The sequence below is a fragment of the Oreochromis aureus genome, linkage group 10, assembly GCF_013358895.1.
Source record: "Oreochromis aureus strain Israel breed Guangdong linkage group 10, ZZ_aureus, whole genome shotgun sequence".
NCBI classification, from domain to species: Eukaryota; Metazoa; Chordata; class Actinopteri; order Cichliformes; family Cichlidae; genus Oreochromis; species Oreochromis aureus.
The window spans coordinates 33,217,609-33,241,717 of NC_052951.1; the positions used below are offsets into that span (position 1 = coordinate 33,217,609).

The following is a 24,109-nucleotide window of genomic DNA, read 5'->3' on the forward strand; positions in this document are numbered from 1 at the left end:
AGCATTATTTTGTTATCGTTTTTATCGTTAACTAGGTTTTCCTGGGTCTTTTCACGTGTGTTATGAATAAATCTTTTTTTCTGTACCAGTACTAGTTTTATTTTGTTTTATTTATCCGCGACACCTTAAAGGCCGGTCCGTGAAAATGTTGTCGGGCATAAACCGGTCCGTGAGGCAAAAAAGGTTAGGGACCGCTGCACTAGTCCATTGGAGCTGCTACGTTACTACTAAGGAATGCCCAGTGTCACAGTGTGCTGGGGATGAAACGTTGGAACATCTGCTGTGATCTTGTTATAGAACAACAGAAATTAGACAACAAATGGCTAGGGTGGGATTTGACATTGATAACAACATAAAAGCTATAAAGTATGGATTGTCTTTTCTGGTTAATCATGTGTTTTATTAATACCCACATTTGGAAAACAAGAGCTAAAGTAGTTGTGGATCAAAAAAATGATTAGACGTGAGGCTGTTGGTAAAAACATTTTTCCAGATCTGAGGAGAAAAACGCTTGAACAGAAGAACAATAGTCCCCTACCTTGGGATCTTTAAAACATATGAATAGATTAAAAAAAAAAAAACATACTCAAAACTATTTATCTCCATTCTTTCTGTGTGTGTGTTGCAAATTGTTATGTCTTGACATGTACTTTGATGTAACTTGACATGTCATTTGAAAATAAAGGCTTTAAAAAATAAAACATATTTCAACAACTATTCCTTTGACAGTTAAGATGCTGCCTCAAAATGAGTATCCTTTGAATTTCCAGCAACAACTTATAACATAAGTGCCACCACCATCCTTGTGAATTTGAACCAAAGATAATTATTGTTTCATTATTCTATATATGGTTTAATTGTGTATCCTTTATTAAAGCCACAAAACACCTGAGAACAATTTTCATAACTGTATTTTGAACTGATCAGTTTTAGCAGACAACGCACTGAAGCCGTACTTCCTTGGTGTGTGGCTTAAAGACAAACATATCGCTGCTTGTATTTACATAGTTACAAAAACGTTTGTCATACTCAAAGGCTGAAGGATCAGAGAGACAACCATCCACAAATGACCCCTTGATAGGTTCAAGGTTCAAATGACCCCTCGTAACTACTACATGCCTTTAACTTGCCAGTGAGACTAAATCAAATGTCTTAACTTCAGCTTTTTAATAAGTGTTTAATTTACAAGTGACTAATAGCTAGTGAGCTTTTAAGACATGGAAGATTACGCCAAACCTCTCCATAAAGTGTTGCATGTTTTCCAGTTAGTCTCCTTTAATGTGCCAGCCCTGCTCCATCTTTGCACTGTTAAATTTTTCAAAATCACTCATTTCACAATAGTCTTTAAATAATGTCGGAGATATCACTGAGGTTAGATCTAGCTTATAAAATTCTAGTTTAAAACTTAAATCGTATGTGGTTGATCACTTTCTCCTGTTTAACTCAGTTTATGCTACATTAACAACTGTTAATGCTGCTGAAGAATTCTGTCACATAATGCTCACCTTGTGTAGTTACAGCCGCACAGCCTCCTGATTTATGTATTCTATAATGGATCTGCATCTTGTGACTTAGAGCTACCCTACCAAGCACCAGTTTACTGAATTGAAGACATCTTGGGGATTTCACTAACATTTCATGTGCTTGGGTGAACTTACAGCTCTAAAGAGGAAAGGAAAACAATAACCAAAACTATCAATAACACAGTTTTTCCCCTCAGTTTGCAGGAAAGTTTTTAAAGTTAATGAGCATTGACATTGAAGAACTAGACACCTATGCCATACAGGATAGTATGAACTACTATCACTAGTGATGTGCTGATCGATTCTGAAATATCGATTCCTACGATACTAGTCATTTAATGTTCTAGAATCGAGTCTCATATTAAAATATCGATATTTTAGTAATTTAGGGTAAATTTGTAGTTTATCATTAACAGGAACACAGTGGAAAGAAACTATAATTCGGATTGTCTACATTGGAAGGAACTACTTCCTCTTCCGCCTTTCATAGTCATGTGCGAAATACAGCTGTATAAATGTGTCCAGCCCCTGGCGTGCGCACTCACAACAGTGGCTGAGCATAAATGGAGTCATGTGTGGATGTATTTTACATCCATAAACAGCCAAGACGTGGCTTGCGATAACTGTGGCAAGAAAGTGAGGTGTTGTGGCAACACCCCTAACCTCGTCAAACCCCTCAGTAAATCATACCACAGAATATGACGAGCGTACGTTGAGGCAAACTGAAGAGGAGAGGGACAGGTGCTGCTAGGGCGAGACAGACCTCTCTCGTGGAGTCCTTCAGTGCTGCAGGCAGGCAACGTGTTCAAATAGCGCACAACTTCAGCTCCCCCCCTTCTCTGTATGAATTATGCATTAAGTGATAAGAACAAGTAGTCTGGTGTCCTGTAATCATGATGACGCTATAATTAGATACAATAAAATATATAATGAATAAAACAAGTTCTTGTACACAGTATCGGTATTGGATCAGTATTGTCGATACCACAATGAATTTTACTTGGTATTGGATCGGAAAGGAAGTCAGTGGTATCCCACATTACTAGCATTCAAACCCAAAGCTCTTACAGTGAGGTGTGTGGCTCTTAAAAGAGCCGTTTAGTTACTTCAGTTGGTATGAATAGGGTTTAACCGCCGAAGCCGTACAGAGTGCGGCCCTGTCTCTTCAGAGCGTACACCACGTCCATGGCGGTCACGGTCTTCCGCTTGGCGTGTTCGGTGTAGGTGACGGCGTCACGGATCACGTTCTCCAGAAACACCTTCAGCACACCGCGGGTCTCCTCGTAGATCAGACCAGAGATACGCTTCACTCCGCCACGGCGAGCCAGACGGCGGATGGCGGGTTTGGTGATTCCCTGGATGTTGTCACGAAGAACTTTACGGTGACGCTTAGCGCCTCCTTTTCCGAGTCCTTTGCCGCCTTTGCCCCTTCCACTCATCGCTATAGTTTCTTCTTACAACAAACAAAGTCTAATGACATCCGCAAGCGGGCTCTCTAAACTTATCTCTGAGTGGCGGACGTAATAGGAAACCGGCGGCGTATTTTGTTTGGTTTTTTCCCTTTTTTGGTGAATCGAATTTCATGAGCCCCGCCCACTTTCTTGCCCCAGTGTGGAACTGAACCGATTTTAGCTTTGTTTTTAATTAGAAATAATATAGTGATTAACTCATTAGTCTAGCACATGATTCGAGGTCGGAAGAGACACAAATCCCTGAGAGGGTTCCATCAGGAAGGATAACCAGCCCAAATACCTGGCCTAAATCAAATGTGGACCCTTGAGAATACTACCAGTAAACTATCTACACATCTGTCATAAAGACTCACGCCAAAGCCTCCTCATGATGTCTGAGCAAAGTCTGTTTTTATTTTCAAACAACTAGCATTTTTCATTTTATTTTGTTCTTGAAGCACTTACTGCAAATGAAAAAGCATCTTTAAAACTCGTACATTTTTCCTGCTGTCTTTATTGCTTTACAACCCAAATATAAGTAGATATAACTATAAACATAGACACTGAAAAAAATCGCAGTACACATTCTTGTCATTCATGTCATTCATTTAAAATAACAGACAGAGAACATTAACTTTTTGTCAAAATGGCAGGCATTGCAGCTTCCACATTCTATGGCAATCAGGGAGTTTACGTGATCACTGTTTTCAGATATTATGTTTCTCTTAAAGATGAAATTGTTTCTTCCACATTACAATCTTCAGTTTGGTTTATTAAGATGTCATAAATGTACAATAATTTTAACCCTTTCACAATAAAACTTATTCATTGTCTTTTGTGGTGGACAGCAGGACTTAAAACCTCACATTTTTAATACTTCAAACAGCTGAGGGCTGAAAGAGCTAGAAAGGATTTGATTCAAGTTTGTGGAAGGAGGGTTAGACTTTTCGCTTTTGGGAGATGAGGTGAAGCAGATCCAGAAATTGCAGCAGGAAGGTGACATGTTTGAGGACGAGTAAACCAGCTTTCAAGGAGCCGTAAGGCATGAAGTAACAACACCCACAATCCATTATGGATTAGAAGTAATGTGAAAGCTCGATCTCTGTGGGATTTGGTTTCCCTTGCACAGCTGAAATACATCTGCTCAATCTACACAGGCTTTCCATGATCTCAGCAGACTGATGTATATTTGCTAAAAGCGCACTAAACCCCATCACTTTTTTCTTTCTCAATCTAATTTCAACCCTTTTGAAACTGGGTTGAAATTATTTTTTTACATGGAACACAATCATCTGCCCAGCTGATCTCATTATAGCCAATGAAATAACTCATGACAGATTCTTCGAGATTCATCACGCTAACAAATGAGCTCATCTCTTGTCAGAGTGCAAGAAGAAAGCTTCAGTCTGCTGAGACCTGTGTAGATGAGCAGATGATTCCTTTCCCAGGTCAAGTTTACACATTACTTTTTATTCATAATGGGCGTAGTGAATACTGCCATTTTGGACGTACCTTTGCTCTTCAAAAGCAGACATGTCCTTTGACCTTCCTGATCTCCCGTACGGCTCTCCTCCACCTCAGCACTCGGGATCCTACCAGAATTATGGGTATAATGTTTGTGCTTTTTTTTTTCCACTTCTTTGTCTTACCTGTTTGTTCCATGTGAGACTTGGTCCATGAATCCAGCTTTAGGTGATTATTGGGCAGAATGCAGTTTTATCAAAAAGCTCGACTTTTAAAAAGTAATTTGTTAAAACAGTGTTTTAATGTTCATGTAATATTTTTTTTGAGAAATTTGTAATCAGAATACGTTATTAATCCCAAAGGAAATTATGTGGTTACAGTTGCTCCAAGACAATAAGAACCATAGCAGACTGAACTAAATTAAATAAAATAATATATTCAAAAAGTTATAACATGTGAAATATCTCTAATATATACAAATGGCTGAAATATGAATATCCAGACTATTACAGAGATTAAATATATGATTGGCACTGTACTCTAAACTCAAACTTATTTTCACTCTAAAGGATGTGCAAATACTAAGGGTGTACCTATTTTTAAACTACCCCAAAATGGCAACTTCTTAAAACCTTTGTTCTCCTGGTTATCAGGAGAACCAGAGGAATATTATGATATGGAACACTGACAATAAAATTGACAGAAACGGGCAAAACTGTCATAGCAAAAGGTTTTTTATTATGATGGCTTTGTCTTAGAATTATGGAGCATGTTCTGAAAATTCCAGATGGAATATAGTACTATACAACAGCGTCATATGAAAACATGTAAATGAAAGCAGCCAGTGTGAATTTTAACGTTCACTCCAATATACAGTCTTTAGGAACAGTCTAAAGAAAAACAGTGCTGACTGCTCTTGGGAGCTACGCATCACCAATCCCTGCAGAATACACTTCTTTGATGTCATTAGCAGATTTAAGACTGTGTCAGTGTACCATTTAATAATTAAAAAGAATAACCGTGTGTAGGGTTTCTCATTATTATTCAATACAACAGCAGTGGAAAACATCAGGATGTGCGCTTCAGAAGAGGCGGGTGGCTCTGAAAAGAGCCGTTGGGTGAGTGCAGTAGAGCTGCAGTTTACTTGGAGCTGGTGTACTTGGTCACAGCCTTGGTGCCCTCGGATACGGCGTGCTTGGCCAGCTCACCGGGCAGCAGGAGACGCACGGCGGTCTGGATCTCCCTGGAGGTGATGGTGGAGCGCTTGTTGTAGTGAGCCAGGCGGGAGGCCTCAGCGGCGATGCGCTCGAAGATGTCGTTGACGAACGAGTTCATGATGCTCATGGCCTTGGAGGAGATGCCGGTGTCGGGGTGCACCTGCTTCAGCACCTTGTACACGTAGATGGCGTAGCTCTCCTTCCTGGTCTTTCTCTTCTTCTTGCCGCCCTTGCCGGCGGTTTTAGTCACAGCTTTCTTGGAGCCCTTCTTGGGCGCGGACTTGGCGGGTTCAGGCATTTTCTTTCTTCGCTACTTCACAGCAGAGAATGTGCTCGTCAGCGCAGAGCGGCTCTCTTTTATTTCCGCTGTATGCAAATACGGCTGTGCAGTTCCTCGCCTGCTATTGGTCGAGCTGTTGCTCCCAGTCTTTAGTGGGTGAAAAGTTACTGGCGGTCTCACAATGGAAAAAAGAAAGGACCTTCTGCTTAAAGTAAGGTCTAGCTCCTCAATCCCACGTACCCAAAAAACTAGTTTTAGTGTAAAAGAAAAGCTGAAACGAGTTTTAGTTACTGTGGTAAGTTAAATGTAAATCCTGTATTTGACAACATAGCAATCACGAGAATAACTGTATTTATATTACTTATTGTGTATTCAGTCATATTGTCTGTTAATGTGAACACATATCACTGGAAACATCTCCAAACAAGACAACAGCTTTAACTTTTTTATTCTTCTGTGCAGAGTTCAGAGCGTTAGACCTGTAATTGTGGACATACTGTAGTCATTTCAGTACAACATTCAAACCAGACCTGTATCAAACTCTTATGAAAGTATTTTTGTGAATGTTATTTACCCTTGTGAGACTGTTACTACTTTTGTTCACCAAGTTTGTTCCACGCCAGGCTTGTGGAAAATAAAATTGCCTCCATGTTACCCCTGCAATGGAAAACCTGTCCACGATGAACCCTGCCTCACACCCACATTTGGAATAAGCTCCAGAGGTCTGACGCTGAGTACAGCAATTAACTTAATCAGCTACTCTAAAGGGCTAGCTCCTCAATCCCACGTACCCCCCCCCAAACAAAAAAAAAAATTTATCTAATATATATATATATATATAAAAAAAAAATTAGTTTTAGTGTAAAAACAAAAGCTGAAATGAGTTTTAGCTACTGCGGGAAGGTAACGTATCTGTTTATTTAAACAGTGATTATCTGTTCAAAACTGATAATCACATGAGTTGTAACATACAGCCTTCCAACACATAAGCTGCTTATGATTTGGGGGAAGCTAAAATGTATGTACACTGAACACCCAACCAAGGGAAAGTAAAACTACATACTACACAATTTATACAACACTTAAACCCAAAGCTCTTACAGTGAGGTGTGTGGCTCTTAAAAGAGCCGTTTAGTTACTGCCGTTGGTATGAATAGGATTTAACCGCCGAAGCCGTACAGAGTGCGGCCCTGTCTCTTCAGAGCGTACACCACGTCCATGGCGGTCACAGTCTTCCGCTTGGCGTGTTCGGTGTAGGTGACGGCGTCACGGATCACGTTCTCCAGGAACACCTTCAGCACACCGCGGGTCTCCTCGTAGATCAGACCAGAGATACGCTTCACTCCGCCACGGCGAGCCAGACGGCGGATGGCGGGTTTAGTGATTCCCTGGATGTTGTCACGAAGAACTTTACGGTGACGCTTGGCGCCTCCTTTCCCGAGTCCTTTGCCACCCTTGCCCCTTCCACTCATGGTTACAGGTCTTTCTTTGAACGATCAAAGTTGAGTAACGCTTGCTTGGCAGAGGCTGTATATTTGTTTCCCGTCTGCGGACGTAACAGAGAAAACAGCGCGAATTTTAACAAGGCCCCGCCCATGTTTTTCAAATTGCAACCGTCTCTACGGAGAGACGTAAAACCGCTCACTGACGTCACACTTTCAGGAACCGACAGTAACAATAGCGGACATGTCTTCATAGAACATATGGATAGCTTTTATAAAGATTACCTGGATTAAATGGATCTAAAAAATGTAAAAACAGAGAAACTAAATTTTCAATAACAAAATTATAAGTAATTCAAAGAGGATGCCCAGGGCAAAGGTTAGGCATTTACACAGGATTCAAGGAAAAGTGGAACAAGTCAAGACAACAGGGAGAGTAAAACACAGAAGCAAGCATCTGTAAGAGGTTACTGTAGAGGTGGTGTGGCAGCACAGGTATTCTGTATGCAATCTAAGGCTTAAAGATTAAAATGTAGCATTGGATGTGGAAATTAAGCTAAAAAAAAAAAAAAAAGGTCTTTGTGGGACGGAACGTCACATTCTTTGCTGCCTTTCTTATTTTCGAGTCTTACATCACCATTCTGGGTGGGTGCTGATACACCTTTATGTTCGATGTCAGCCCCCAAAGAAGTTTTTTCTTTTCATTTAGTAGAACTAGGCATACACACATTAATTCATATAATCAAGAAAATAAAGAAAACGAATACTTTTTTATTTTCTAAAAACACACACACACATCTTAGATATCATCCTTTATATGATTTTTAACCTTGAATTGCAACATTGTCATACATCAGAATCAGAGAAACTTTATACATTCCAGAGGGAAACTGAGTTGTCATGGCAACAAATATACAACAAAAATCAAGTACTCAAATATGATGAGAAAATCAGTGTAGAAACAGACTTATGATAGATAAATATTAAAATAAATAGATAATTATAGAGATATAGGTATAAACATAAATATACATATAAATATAAAAGGACAAGTATGTGTGCAAATATGTCATGGTGTACAAAGGTGACAGGGTGCACTGAGGTGTGATTAATACTTTTCCACATGTGTGGATCTGACCCAATTAAAGAGTCTGACAGCAGCGAGAAGGAACGACCTGTGACATTCCCTCAGACAGCGAGCTTGAAGGAAGCTGTTGCTGAAACTGCTCTTCAGACTCTCCAGTGTGTTATGGAGAGGCTTATGCCTTATTTACTTACTTATACAGACCGTGAGCGCAGTCGTAGGAACAGCTAAGATACTGCACAGGACCCTCAAGCTCCCAGGCCTCTGGTAGAGGACCCAAGCATGAAGGACAAAGAGCGCCCACGGGGGCGAGCGGGGATTTCTTTTATATATGTACATACACACCAGAATCATCCTTGTATGTGACATTTAGCTCATTTAGTCTGCATTTTCTGCACAGAAATGACGTGAATCATTAATAATTTTGCTTTTGCTGTGAATAAATCCTGAGCAAATAATACTAATAAAACTAATAAAAAGCCGAGTGAACAAAAACAACCAATAAAGAGTTTCTTTTAAAAATAAAGAAAGAAACAGAACTGCAGCACCAAAAGATGAGAGAGCCTGACCCAGTGTAGGAGACACATGGACCAGAAACAATGTCAGTGTGTAATCCACTGCCCTTCAACTCTCCTGCCCCTCGGCAGGTTTCCAGAAGTTGGCCAGTCAGAAGAAAGATGGTTTTAAGAGGGCAGCGTGAGAGAAGAAAGAGGCACAAAGGGCCATCCAGACTGCAGATCCTTACCCCGCCCCTTTGAAATATGACTCCCACCCATATGCATCGATTAGTGTCCATCTACATTGTTACATGTACTATTACACACCAACGGGACTTTATAAAATGGGAATTAGTAAAGATGACCTGTGTTGGAAGTGCCAAGAAACAAAAGGTACGCTAGTACATGCTTTATGGGAACATCCACTGGTCTCCCCAGTATGGGAACATGTTTTAAACTATATGGAGGGCTGAGTGAAATTTAAATTGCCTAGATCACCGAGATTGTGCCTAATGGGGGACAGAGGTGAGGTGCCACAGTTAGACAAAGCAGGCTTCAGAGTGTTAAACACTGTGCTTGTGACGTGTGTTCGTCTTATTTTAACACTTTGGAAAGAGCCTCGGACTCCAACCCTGAAAATGCTGGAAGACTGAGCAGCAGACAGAGACTCTAACAGAACAATGGGACAGTTTTTGTTTTCAATGTGAGATACAGTCTGGATTGAGAATTAAGGGTTTTGTGTGTACAACAAGACCCTTAATTCAACCCCCCGTTTTTCTTCTCTTTCTTCCTCACTGAGTGTGTTTTGTGTTGTTATGTTTGTTTAAATGTTAAAAAAACAACAACTTTAATTACAAAAAGGCCATCTTTTCTCTTCCATCCGCTGCTATATTCTGGATTTAATATCCAAAACCTCTATTTCGATTATTTCTTACACTACAGATTTTTGATATAAACATTCTGTGTTCTTACAGATAAATCTGCCAGCATTAAAATCATCTCCAGCTGCAACTTTAAAGCAATAACTTCATTAATGAACATTAATGATCCAGTAACACTGTGGATATAGCCGACCAGTCAGGAGGAAGTGGGCTTTAAACAGGCAGAGCTAGAAGCACTTATTTCAGAAAGAGCATAAACTGGTAGATAAGCAGCGATTATTTTGAACCATGAATCACAAAAAGCTCATTTTAAGGCATTTTAGAAGCAATTTGTTTTACAAAGACGTAAACCTGACGGGAAGCAGCAGCTTCTTTGAGGCGGTGGGTGGGGTTCAGCCCGACCTTCGTCTGCATTTCTTTCTTGCATGCAAACTGTGTCAAGGTGAGCAACAACAGCCAGCGAGGCAATAAAAGCCTTCGCTGTTTACAACCACCATCATCAAACTTTCCATAAAGTGGAGTTTTATGGCTGTTTGCTGGTTAATGGTTTACCTGGAGACAGGTGACAGTGGGAAACAGAAACAAAATGGAAGCGAGTTCACACATGCAATCATCCTTATCTTCTCTCTTGTTTCTTTCTGTAATTCTTCTTTGTTGTCTCTCATTTTGTTTTGTCTTTAGAAGAATGTAAAGCTCGTAGAGATCGTGACGATTTTTAAACTCGTCCCCAACCTCAGTTTGTTTGTTTGTTGTGTTTTTACATTATTAAAGTTTCCAGCTTTTTGACCTCACAGAGGCTTTGACCTGTTTAAATAAAGGAAATAAAGAAAGATCACCTTCGAGTCTGGACGTGCTCATTCTGTGAGAGGTCATTAACCAACCCGTCCGTCCTGAGATTAGTCTGTAGTTTTACAGCTGTAAAATATGAAATCATAAGTGGGAGGTTAATACCAACCTACGAAAGGAAAACTATCATAGACACAGGAAGAAACGCTGAGGGTCACGGTTTCTCCTTATTTTAGGTACATTTGATTAAATATAAAACATTATTGTTTGTTGTTGTTCTATATTTTTATCTTTTTCATTACTACACGCTGCCTCAATGAATTTTATAAAACTGGGCTATAATATTACAAACACCAGTGTTTATTGCACAGGTAGCTGCTTTTACAACAAGCATTAGCATTGTCAGAAATGTTTGAAAATGTGCAACATGCTAAGAATTCATATGATTTTTTATTATTCCTCTTCTTTTTTTAGATAAATTTAAATTTTACCCAAAGTTCTGTAAATGTGTTTATGTCATATTCCATTTAATCAGGTGTTTTATCGACCTTTGCTTTATGTTTATGTTCATCATTCACTGTCTGCATGTTAGCATGGAAAGGCCCCGATAATAAATATCACAAATATATGAAATGTTTATATTTAGATAATGAGATTTGTCTGCCTTCTGTTTTTATAACCAGTTACAGCTCTGAGTCACAACGAGTGCTGCTAATGCTACAACATGTTACTAAATACAACACAAAACTTTCAATATTGTTTTTGTGTAATAATAATAATAATATAAAAGTATAACTTTTATGTATCTTATTAAATTAAATTAAAAAATGAAACAAAAATCTGTCATCTGTATTCTGTTAATTATACATATACAGACACACAAAAAGCAGGAACAATAAGGATTCAACATGTGAATATATTTCTAAAGCTGCTATTAACGTTGAATTCTCATAGGATGTCAGTAAGAATGCAAAGAAATCAAACCATAGATGTTTTATACACACACACACACAATATATATACATATACACACACATGAGAGAGAGAAAATAAATATTCATGTTCTAAATATTGGTCATACAGAAGCAGTTTAACCAGAAGCTCCTCACATGACGCGATATCGATATAAGAACTATCAAACACTTGAAAACATAAATGCTGGTGTGAATTATTGTGGCTTTTATGTGATTTTTACTGCAGCAGACTAAACTAAATACTCATCAGTGTAAAACAATAAATCTCCCATAAATCCATAAAGACGCAGATAATTCCTCTTCAGGAGGGCAGCGGAGGGGCGATCGGAGGACAGGGAGAAGGGCGGCTTCTGCTGCAGGGTTGCTGGTTTAAATCCCTGCAGCACGGTGCTGATGAGCAAGGCAGGGACCAAAAATTTGTTTATTTGCAGATTTGTTTAAAAAGTTTAAAAGAGCTTTGAAATCACATTTAAATAATTAAAAGGTTTGAGGAGTAATAAAAGTTCCTGATAAATACTTAAATAGATATTTACATTTTAAATCAGCAGCATATTTATATGTAAATTGTTAATAATGACAAATGCAGTTATCTGGAATGGAAAAGCATTCGAGATCATAAATGATAACAAAAAATAGTAAAATGTTTAACTTTAGTTGTATTTTTCATTTAAAGTAATCTTTTCAGAGCACATTTCTACTTTTTTAGCGCCCCACATGATGCTTACACACATTTTTTTACATGAAACATGTCTGTATGTTTTCATTCAAATGTCACACACTTTTATACACGTTTCTAGAAAATCCTCAAAATAATATTAAAAATTAATCCAGAATTCTGTTTTCTGTTCTGTAAACATCTGGATTTGGTTCACCAGACAAACAGCAGGTGGCGCTGCTTCTCAGACCAACGAAGAACAAGAAACAGAGACAGACGTGTAGCTCAAATAATATAAATTGTGATGAAAACATCAGATTTCAGTTCACAGCTGACTGTATACTGGCGTTAGGTGTTGGTGTAAACGTGGAACTGCTGTTCAGCGCAGGACAGCAGAGGATCTGAGCCTCATGGTGAGGTGTTAAATTATCAACATTAATAATGGATATAAATAATTGACTTTTTTCTTTTTTTTGTACATGCAATGCCCTCACTGGATGGCCTCAGTGTTTTTTCCCTCACTTTGCTGATTGTCCCTGGCAGGTCACCCCAGAAATGCACCTGGTCACATGATCTCTGGAGTCTTTACACTTTCATAATGAGTTCATGCAATCCTCTCAAGTTCTATATTAAATACAAGACACAGAAGATTTTAGACGTTTCTAAAATGTATATATGACTTCCCAACAATCAAAACATGAATTCCAAAATGATGAAAATTTAGAGTAAAACTGATCATGTGGATGGTAAAATGTTGTTTTCTGACAATTTTTAAAAATCTCAGTGTGTTTTGTCATGTGTATGGCAAAGCACATCAACTGTGGGACGCCATCACATCAACACAGCCCAAAATCTCTGAATTATTGAATCTGAAGCATGCAGAGTTTAGGAAGTTCCTGGGCGGGGGGACCTAAACCGGCACTAGCAATGTGTACCTAATAAAGTGGCCTGATGAGTTTTTGGACTCACACTGTCATTTCATGTCAGATTGAATAAAATAAGTAAAGTAAATAACTCTGAGGCTCAGGAGGATTATTCAGGACATGCTAATAACTCGCAATGGTAAAAAAGTATCTACACACTGTCTACACTTATCTCTCATAGTGTCTGTGGGTGTATACGGGGTTTTTCTTACATTTTATGACATTAACTTGTATTTTTAATAATGGTCTGTCATTAATTTTATTGTTATTTCTTTTAAAACAACAGATTCTAATATAATTCCAAAGAAAAGTTTTTGTAGTATAATTTTACTTTATTTTTTATGGAATAATTAAGCATCATTTTGTTTGAAATAACTGTTTTATAAAGTGACAAAGTAACTATTCAGACTCAGTCAAAGTTGTAGCATCCAAATCAGAACCTAAAGTAAAAATACTCATCGTGCAGAATGACGTACATGTTTTTTGTTTTTTTGATCATAGTGATTGATTCGTTAAAATGTGCATCACTTTGAAGAAGCTTTCATATTAGCAGGGATACACTCGCAGTCCACCCTCTCATCCAAATATGCTCAACGTCTAACTCCAAAAATCAAACATGGCAGCATCCAAAACAGCAACGCTGACGCCTCAAAATGTTCAGTAAACAGCGAGTGCTGTTACCGTGGCTACGTCCCTCGCTCCATCTTTTGTATACAGGTTACAATAATGCAATAAACATATAAATTTATTTGATTAACCATCGTCCCCGTCTCCATGGTAAAATAAGTGAAGAGTTTCTCCTCCTTCTCTCCTACACTGCAGCTCCATAAATCATCCAAACTTTAATGTTTTAAGACATTTAAACCCACTGAAGCCTCACGTTAGCTTCTGTCAGTGTGCTGTGAAACAGTCGCGCCCTCTTTCTCTTTACTTTCAGTTCAGGAAGGAGACGAAGCTGCTGCTGACCTCCACTCGACCTTCCTGCTTCCTTTGTCCCTGGAGGCGACTTTATCGACCCCTTTTTCCTCCAGACCTGCATTTTTTATTTTTATACATATTTAAGATTCTTGTTTTTATTTTTTATTCTCTGTTTGACATTAAATGGAGTAAAATATATTTAATCTGCTTTTATAATTTATATTATTTATATTTATAAAACCATGGTAAATTAAACTAAATTGAACAAACAAAATAAAAAATACTTGATTTTAATATGAAACGGTTTCTTTCAAAATTTGACAGATTGGGATTCATTTTATTTTAACTTTATTTGTACTTTGAAGTAAAAATAACGTTTTTACAAAACACTAAAAAGTTTTTTTGATTTATTTATTTTTATCTTTTTCACATTTCATTTTATATTTTACATGAACTGCAACAGATAATTTTTTAGTAGTCAAAGATATAATATTCATATGAGTAATTCATTAAGATATATGGTAGATGAAAACATTTAAAAACACAAATTTGAGAATAATAGATAAATAAATAAAACAAAGGAAAAATGTGTTTGACCTGTAAATATTAGTTTTAGTTATTATATTTGAATGATGCTGCACAAATAAACACAATATGAATTTTGACAGAGAAAAAATAATTAACCTAAAGTGAAAAGCTGCTTCTGTTCATCTGCCTGTGAAATATTCAGATTTGAATCATTTATTAGAAATCATTAAATTTGGAGAGCAAAATGAGGGAAATGTGTCTCACAGACAGACATATAAAACAGATGAAAATGATCAATATTAACCTCCTAACAGATCAGCTGATCAAAGATAAATAGTTTAACCCTTTAAATACTTTGATGAACACAGATGATGTTTTATTTACACTCCTTCATACGGATTAAAAAAGTAAGAAAACAAAGTTTAAATGCTTCGTTCATGATCTTTATACATTTTGTCCACATGAAGAAAATGTTCTATTTTTCCCTCAAATGCAGAATTCATCAAGAAATGAATCATTTTTACACGTCGGATGCAAAAATCGTTTAAAGCCTGATGATTTACGAAGTTATTAAAGTCTTTTGTTTGAAAAACTTTATTTATTTGATATTTAATATGTGATATAAGTGTTTATATTGTGATTGCATGTATTTTAATTATAAACACTTTGATATCAGATTTTTTTCTCAGTTCCAGTTCACATTTTAAGATTTCTTCCATTTAAATTTCAGCTTTTTGAAAAAGAAATTCAAGCTCTCCAAATAAACTTGTCTATATGAAGAAAAGATCATATTGAAAGTGTCATGATTAAAAAATGATGGATGGCTCGGTCTGCCGTCTCTCTGAGGACATGTTAGCTGTTTTCTGTCATTTGTCGGATCGTCTCCGTCCGTTTGATGGAGGCCTTTGAAGTCCAGCAGCGGACTGTCATGCAAATGGAGGCCGATAGAGAGGAGCCTGCAGGCCGGGGTAGGAGGAGGAGGCGAGCGTGGGAAAAACCTGCTGTGGAGTCTCAATTTTTATCAGGGTTTAATTTAAAAAGAGGTTTTAGTTTTAAAATAACGAGGATGATGTGAGGAGGAAGAGGAGGAGTGGGTGGAAGTGAAGAGAGGAAGAAGAGCGCGAGAGGAAGAGAGAGAGTGTGGGGGGCGGGTGAGGAGAGGTGAGGGAGGGAGATAAGAGCAATAAAAGTGAACATGTGACTGCTGCAGTTTTTTAGCAGGCAGCTGATGGAGACGCCACAGAGAGAGAGAGGGCGTGCGAGCAGGTGGAGGTGTGGACAGGTAGACACGCGCGCACTCAGAGACTGAAGTTTACCTGCAGACCAGGTGAGAGAGGCAGGCTGGATCCGCAGTATGCTGAGGGAGTCCCCTCACCTGGAAAGATGTACGTGAGCTACCTGCAGCTGGACAAGGACCCCGCCATGTACCCGCACCAGAACCCGGTCACGCGCCACCCGGGCCTGAGCCTCAGCCCGCAGAACTTCTCGGTGCCCGCCCCCCCGCAGTACCCGGACTTCGCCTCCTACCACCACCACCACCACGGCATCGGCAACGAGCAGCACCCGGCCCAGCAAGCTCCGCCGGCGGCCGGCGGCTGGAGCCCGGCATACCCGCCTCCTCCACCCGCGCGGGACGACTGGTCCTCGCATCCCTACGCGCCTCCCGCGGCCTCCTCCGTGACCGGTGCGGTGGGCACCACCCTGGGATTCGGGCCCACGGAGTTCCCTGGCCAGCCGCCTGCGCTGATCCCCGCCTCCCTGAACGCCTCCGCGGGGCCACTGTCCCCCGGCTCCCCGCGGAGGAGGACCCCGTACGAGTGGATCCGCACCTCCGCGCCGCCCAGCAACCCCAGTAAGACCTCCACACCTGTTCCCTCTTAATGCCGCTGATGTATCTGCTCCCGCTCAGCTAAGCTAACGAACACCCCAACAATATCCAGGTTTTTACCTTAAACCCGCTCATGTTTCCGCCTTTAACCGCTTACTCATCACTTTTCAGCTGCTTGCCGTTTTATTTTATTCTTGAAGCAAACCGAGCTCCAACAGTCTGTTTGACATTTTAATATGAGGCTGATATGAGACGCAGTGATACTCAAATGTCTGCACATGTGTACTCGGGTTGGAGATAGCGGCAGCCCGGCACGAAACACACACGCTTATAATCGATTAATCGGCCTGAGATGAAGTTTGGTTAACAAAAAACGAGCCCCTCCTTTATGATCCTGATAATGGATTCTTTTCCTTATGATGAGATGATTTTCCTTTCATAGATATTATAAATAAGCTGCATGTAGCCACTCATGCTCACAGTAAAAATAAAATGAATTAAACATGTTATTAATCCGCATAATTGACGTTTTCAAGGCTTAAACTTTATATTTACTTAAATTCCGTTTTCCCCCTTTTCTTGTGCAGATTTATTCCTGAAAGATTTCCCAGATCGTTTTTATTTTATTATATGGATGTAATCGCCTTCACCCTGGAACTTAATTTAATGAATTTAAATTTGAAACTCATCACTGACGCTCTATTTATTTATTTATTTATTTATTTATTTATTTTAAACCGCTTTCATTATTTTTAATGTTTTGGTTTCCTTAAGACTTTCAGATTAAAAGCTCCACATGTCACGCAGCTTCACCTCAGTTCGGCTTAATTTGATTTCCTGGCGCTATTTTATTTTTATTTTATTGCCCAATATTTCCTTTCGTCCCCTTCAGACTATTTTTGAAACCTTTTCTTCATCAGAATCGCATGTTTCACTTCTTTGCACCGATTTTGACTCGTACTCGATGTTTATTCGTCGTGGAGGTTTGAACCTGCAGAATGAGCTGGTGCCGCTGTCAGGACATGACTGCTGAAGCGTTCCCACCGGGTCCGGGTCCCGGCCTGTCTGCGGATCAAACGGGTGAAGCCGGTTTGAAGCCTTGTGATGTAAATGCGCCCCGCTGGTCGTGACTCCGGGCAGGCTGAGCTCGGCCTTTGTCCTCCGCTTGTCCCTGGGCGGAGAAAACAAGAGCCGACAAGATAGTTCCCACTTTGAAGTGGGAAGTGTGAATTTTGCTCAGGCTTCGAGGTTTCTGCAGCTCTTACATGTCACAAAACATCTTATCAGCTCTAAAGAAATGATTGTTAAATAACTTCAGCCTCGCTTCTTAATGCGTTTTTTAGTGATGATAATTAAAAGCAATAAAATAAAATCAGTAAATCAAACTGAACAGCAGGATTGGCTGGAACACAGGAGGAGCTTTCTTTTTTTAATCTTACTTTCTAATATAAAACAATAGCACAGGTTCAGTAAGATCTGACTGGGTGTTTGGGGTACGTCTTGGGTTTCACACACCTGGCTAAAAACTACCTTCGGGTTTATTTCCCTGAAATGGTCTGAAGTTGCATTTATGATTGAAAATTTAAAAGGATTTGTTAGAAACCTGCAAAGATGAGAGGTCAGTAAGAGGTTAAACACCAGAGTCCATTTTAAGCAGGGGTGTATCCAGGAATTTTACAGTAGGGTGGCACAGAACAGGGGAGGCGGGGGCCACAGGTGATTAAAATATCTAATAGAAAATGCATGAATCTGGTGTAGAAAACGTTCCATAGGGAGCCCGATTCCCTAATTCATATACATGAAAAGTGGCACTGCACCAGACTTTAAACATCATTTATTATTTTATATTAAATAATTGTTTTAAAGCCTTTTAAAAACTCTTTATCGTAAAGGATCCTGTTAATATAGAAGGTTTAGAGACATCACAAAGAAAAGCCTGAACACAGCTCTCTGATTTTGATATATTATGTCAAAAAAATTAATAATAGTCTCTATTATCCTTTAACTTAAATATGTGTTTTTCATTTTAAATATGAATGAAAAATAAATAAGGGATGTTAGAGGATAAAGCATCTTTCTTCAAGGAGTTAGAGCCGGACTATCAGGTGTTTCTGAACATGAAGCCAACTCAAAGGTAGCAGTCGACCTACCGCCACCGCAGGAAGTCTGCAGCTGTGCAGGTCTGTAAAGAAAGATGCAGGCGGGTGAGAGTTGCAGCTGTTGGCAACTAACTTTGGGCTTTTTTTCAAAAGCTAAAAAAAAGCCCAAAGAATAGCAGTTTGATGCAGATGATGCTGTTTTCAGAAGTATTTAAAGCTAAAATCATCAGTGAGACTAACATCTGATTAACCGCCCATCCCTGCGGACTACACCTGCAAGAGTCAATATTTTTGTCAGTGAGAAGGTCCCAAAACTGAAGGTGCACATGACCTACAGGAGAAAGCTCTAAAAATGACCTCACGCTCTGTCAGTGACAGAGAGAGGGAATAACAAACAGTCGGGTCAATCTTACATTCCTCCACTGGATCTCATTTCATTCTCTGAGTATATGAAGTACTTTCCTCGGGTGATGGTTAAGTTAATTTCATCTTCTACTCTATTGTGGATGTGAATATTTTGTTTTGTACTCTTATTAGTATAATTTACTGCTTCTGTTTTTATTGGGTGAGACTTGAGGAGCTGTTTTATTCCCGTACTCTTTGTATTTTCATGCTTTACGGCTGCGCGCGGCACTTAAACGCAAGACTCTTCTGTATGCATGTTGACTTTTATGGGTGTTTTTATTTGTAGTGTGAAGAAAAAATAGTGGTTTACATCCACGGAGTCGAGAGATGTGCGCTTGTAAATTCCCCACTTGCTTCTGAGAAGGCTAAAAATGCAACACTCGAAATCTCGACGGGTGTTTGGAGTGAAATCTGAGCTGTATTCAGCTGTAGTTTTATAGTAAACTGCTGCATGGGAAAATGCACATTGGAGCATTTGACGATGAGGTCATCATTTGCAGGAATTTACTGTTAAAAATAAGATGTAAGAATACAGTAAAGAGCTGCACATTTATTCCTGGTAATCAGCTGTAACTCTGCAATAGAAGCTGTAAAAATACAGCACTTTTCTGTTATTGACTGTAAGTTTAGAGTGAATAGTTTGTTTGTGTGACTCGTGTTTGCTTTTTCCAACATTTCCATATTGTTTAGAGTCGTATCAGTTTCCCTGTTGTAGATACATCTCATAACTGTGAGTTAACATCCACAAGAAGCACACATGAAATCAGAACCAGGTTTTGTTAAAGCAGAAATTAGGAAATGAGTAAAAATTCCTTATTTTTCTTGTATTTGCTCATCAGTTTTAGTTCTCGGTGCCTCTGAAAGCCCATCTTTGGCTCAGTTTGTGCTGTGAGTAAACCTCTCTGTCTTTTTGATTTACGCTCCTTCATTAGCGTCTCCGCTCTCTCGGCTCTTTATCAGCTGAAGGAGAATCAAACTGTTGGTTTTTACTTTCCAACAAATGAAGCAGAAACTCTAAAGTTCAGACAGATGTTCCCTCTTGAACTAAAATGTTTGAGTTTTAATTCGCCCCGGTGAGCGATTAGAGCACAGACGGGGGTGCCACGCTGCTTATTGAGCTGTTGTGTGTTTAGTGTTAATATTGAATCAGAGCGTGTTAAAGAGCCATGAAGGCCTTTTTAATTAACTTTAACACAACTGTCTTCCTGTTGTGTGCACACATACACACAAAGTAGGTTTATTTTCTTGTTTAAAGCTGTGAAATGATTTCTTTAGCTTCTTTCTTTTTCATGTTTTAGTTTTGAAGTTGCATTCCCAATTCAACAAAAATCATGCCTTAGATTATTTCCGTGGTTCACTTACCAAATGCTTCTAGAAGGCACAAACTCAGTGACTTCCTTCTGAAGTGACTCTTTATTTATTGCAATTTTTGAAAAGCAGAGTTTCAATAAATCCTACCAAATAAATAATAATTTTAAAAGGATACAAAACACTGAAAATAGATGAAAAATGGCCAAAATGGATTCTAAACATTCACATAAAAATAAAAAATCTCAAAGAGACAAATTCTAATCTGTCCATTCTCTTTGGAATGACTTTCAGTCTCTGGATTTTCTCAAAATCCACCAATGAAGATGTTTGATTTGTTTTTGTTTGTTTGTTTTTTTCCCCCTACAGCACAGAAGATAATCAAAGCAGTTCCCAGATATGAATACATCATTTTTCAGACAGCGTGACCTTAGGATTTATGTATTTCTTGACAGTTAAAGTAACAAAGTAACCAATGTAGGTAACAGAGTATATTTGTGTTAACTAAAGAGAACCGAGCTTTGAAGCCGAAACACGACTGATTACATTTCACTGTGCTTTTCTCACAGCAGGTGTCATGAGGTGTTCGAGGTCAACATGCAAAACTCAAACCTTTGATCTTTTTGTCCTGATTCTGAGACACATTAACAACTATTGTGTTATGTAATCTTTTCATATAAGAGTTAATTATTTCAGAGGGTTTTTTTTTTCTTTTTAAAAAATAATAACATAAATAATGCATTGCATACTATGAAGTGTTTGCAAATAACCCAAAAATGTTGCTAAATAAGCTAACTGTGTGAGTTATTCATGGGATCCATTGACGTATTGGTTAAAAGCACTCTGACTTTAAGCTCTTGGGTGTTTCGGGAGTCAACTTGCATTGTGGGTAATGTAGGCACCTGAGTTAAGGTGGAGGAACAGTGTGGTATACAACCAATTTTCAAAGTTTAATATTTAACTGAATGTTTGAACAGCTCGTTTCATTTTCAGCGTTCACAGTAACACACGAACACCGGGACCATAAAGGAATAAAAGCAGATAGGGCTCTGTTTTATGCAAATGCAGCCGAGGCGGGGAGTCAATTTGAATACAGGAGTCATGGTAAGAACACGCAGCTCCATCAGGGTTACAGCAGTTTGTCTCACAGGTTTATAGCACATAATATAAAATGCTTCCACTACATACGCTTCATTCACACTTTTACACACTAATAGCTGGTGTGATTTTTGTGTAGCTGAAGCAGATGATTAAACATGGAGGTGTGAGATGTCCTGTGTGCACTGAAGCCATATAAATTATGACTTCAGTGCACACTACTTATGTAGAGGAATAGCCTCAGAGTAATTATGCTTTTATGGGACTTGGAGTAGTTGTATTGTGATTACTTGACAAGTAAATACATGGTGTAGCTTGGCTAATTGTAGCTAAATTATTCATCTTTCTGCTAAAACTGCTTCAGAAATTCAGCAGATAATGCACAAATCCAGCATGAGCTGAGTGATGCAGCGAGAAAAGTTAAACTGACGTGAGCCCCCTTTAACTTTGCAGTGATTACCTGCAGGGGGCGCATCCTGCAGAAGAGACTTAAGCTTTTCATATAATCAGTTTTTAAAAAATGTTTTGTTTCTGTTTTACAGATGGAAAGACACGAACCAAGGACAAATACCGAGTGGTTTACACCGACCACCAGCGGCTCGAGCTCGAGAAGGAGTTTCACTACAGCAAATACATCACCATCAGAAGGAAGGCGGAGCTTGCCACGGCACTCAGTCTGTCAGAGAGACAGGTACACAAAAGCTAAATGTCTTGTCCTGTTACTGAAGACCACTGAAATTATTTGATTGCCCTTTTAAACTAACATGATGATTTTTAGCACTGACATGTCAAAATATAGATTTTGTCCAGTATGAGGAAAACAATTGAGATTCTCGTTTGTTTTAACTGCACAACTTGAAGGTGAAGTCAATAAACCCTCGCATTTATCTCGGCACTGGGATTATTAATGCACTTCTTCATTTCTTGACACTAAGGCAAACATGAGTAAGGTGTCACATCTGGATCTTTGGCCTATAAATGATGCTTACTGTTCAGAACTGATATACACAAAAACGAGTGTATCATCTGCATACATTCGGTGATTAATTAGTCAGGCTGGATCCAATTCAAAAAAGAAAAAACTGCAGTTTTCAAAAGCAGTATGGATGTAGAGACACTCAGAGGCTTCTGATCATTGGGCAGGTGGGGGGTTGTTTTGTTTTTTAATTCTGGCATCTCCTGTAGCTTAGAAGTGAGACGAGTTCCTTTAAGCAAAAACAACGAAGCCTTTAACACTGTTAAAGTCCTCATTTGTGATGATCGTAGAGTGTTGGCAATCGGGGAACAAAAACCGAAGAACAGTTTATATTTTTCCCAAATATAATCTTAGATTTCAGAGCTCAGACTGCTGTCACTAATTATAAGTCAGGTCTCAGAGTTCAAATTCTTACTGATCGTGCAGAAACAGTAATATGTTACTGAAAAAAAACGTGCAATAGTTGGAAGTCTTTGAATAATTCATGTTAATCTGTAAACAATGTCTGACCTTTTTCCTATCCCAGGTAAAGATTTGGTTTCAGAACCGGCGAGCAAAGGAGCGCAAGATCAACAAGAAGAAACTCCAGCAGCCGGCTTCCTCTACCACTACGCCAACCCCTCCCACCGGCAGTAACGGCAGCGGCGGAGGAGGTGGAGGCAATGGCCTCCATGCAAATGGGAGCAGCAACGTCGCAATGGTGACAAGTAGCAGTGGAAGCAATGGGCTGGTGTCTCCTTCTCTAGCTCTGAACATCAAAGAGGAGTACTGAGGACGACGTTTTATTGGACACGGACTTCGGGGATGTGGACTAAAAATCCTGAACTACAGACTGAAACATTCATCCTGCACCTTGCTGTTTGCCTTCTTAAAGCTAAAGTTCACTGAAAATCAGAGAAATCTCAATGAGAGATGTTGCTAGCAACTTCCAGTCCATCAAATAATTCCCTGTTGTGATTGGACTCTGAACCAAAAGGAATCTCTGCAGGTGATTTCCATCTGTCGAAGGATTGGTCAGTCGTTAAAGGACAACCACACGATGTCCTAGACTAACTTTGTGGTGGGTGGAGCTCTGTATTTGGGGAAAAACACATTTTTCACCTTTGACAAAGATGCTGTTGAGCTCATCACTGCAAATATATATTTATAAAACAAGTTTTTTCAAACTCTTTAAACAAAAGCCCGAGTTAAATAACAGAGGTACTAAATATAATGCTGACTTTGTGTGCATTGTCTTCTCACACAGAATAGTCTTTCTTTCCTTTTTCTTTTTTTTGTGAAATATTCTTGAGTGTTGTGGTTTAAATATTTCATTTAGCTCTATGAAGAGCTGCAGCAGGAAGATACAGGATACAAACTGTTCTGTCAGTGTGGAAAATAGTCTTTTTTTTTAACACTAAATATACTTCAAGGAGGACATTTTCAAATTATATTATATTTGTAGAAGTTTGTTTTCAATTTAATATTGTTTCAATGTTGTTAGAGTGAAATCTTCTTATTTGATCCAAACACTAAACTATAAATGTTATGAGTGTAGCACGAACTAATGAGGTGTAGAAACAGCTGGTGTTCCTCACAGCGACAGCTCCAATGTTACTGATCATAAAACTGTCTCGGATTTTGTGCTGATTTAAATATGACAACTTTTTTGTGTGAGCTTAAAACCCTCGAGCCGGAGCTGCTGCTGAACTCGGCTTGTGAATGCATGCATGAATATGGCACCATGATTGCTTAAAGGAAGTGCTCCTTTAGTTTGAGTCCATTTTTAGTAT

The 24,109-nt window shown here is 38.9% G+C and overlaps 4 protein-coding genes across 4 annotated transcripts; 1 reads left to right on the forward strand and 3 right to left on the reverse strand.

Moving 5' to 3' along the window:
- Positions 1–2,419: 2,419 nt before the first annotated feature.
- LOC116331031 (histone H4) lies at positions 2,420–2,977 on the reverse strand. Its single transcript, XM_031753544.2, has one exon. The coding sequence runs from the start codon at positions 2,960–2,962 to the stop codon at positions 2,651–2,653; it is 312 nt and encodes a 103-aa protein (XP_031609404.1). The 5' UTR covers positions 2,963–2,977; the 3' UTR covers positions 2,420–2,650.
- A 2,177-nt stretch (positions 2,978–5,154) lies between these two features.
- LOC116318236 (histone H2B 1/2) lies at positions 5,155–5,987 on the reverse strand. Its single transcript, XM_031737189.2, has one exon. The coding sequence runs from the start codon at positions 5,951–5,953 to the stop codon at positions 5,579–5,581; it is 375 nt and encodes a 124-aa protein (XP_031593049.1). The 5' UTR covers positions 5,954–5,987; the 3' UTR covers positions 5,155–5,578.
- A 43-nt stretch (positions 5,988–6,030) lies between these two features.
- Positions 6,031–7,499, reverse strand: LOC116318238 (histone H4). The gene has a single exon (XM_039618377.1). The coding sequence runs from the start codon at positions 7,405–7,407 to the stop codon at positions 7,096–7,098; it is 312 nt and encodes a 103-aa protein (XP_039474311.1). The 5' UTR covers positions 7,408–7,499; the 3' UTR covers positions 6,031–7,095.
- Positions 7,500–15,824: 8,325 nt separating this feature from the next.
- Positions 15,825–23,550, forward strand: LOC116318245 (homeobox protein CDX-1-like). The gene is made up of 3 exons (XM_031737199.2): positions 15,825–16,475; positions 21,904–22,052; positions 22,864–23,550. Exons 1-3 carry the CDS (start codon positions 16,007–16,009, stop codon positions 23,107–23,109), a joined length of 864 nt encoding a protein of 287 aa, XP_031593059.1. The 5' UTR covers positions 15,825–16,006; the 3' UTR covers positions 23,110–23,550.
- The last annotated feature ends 559 nt before the right edge of the window (positions 23,551–24,109 follow it).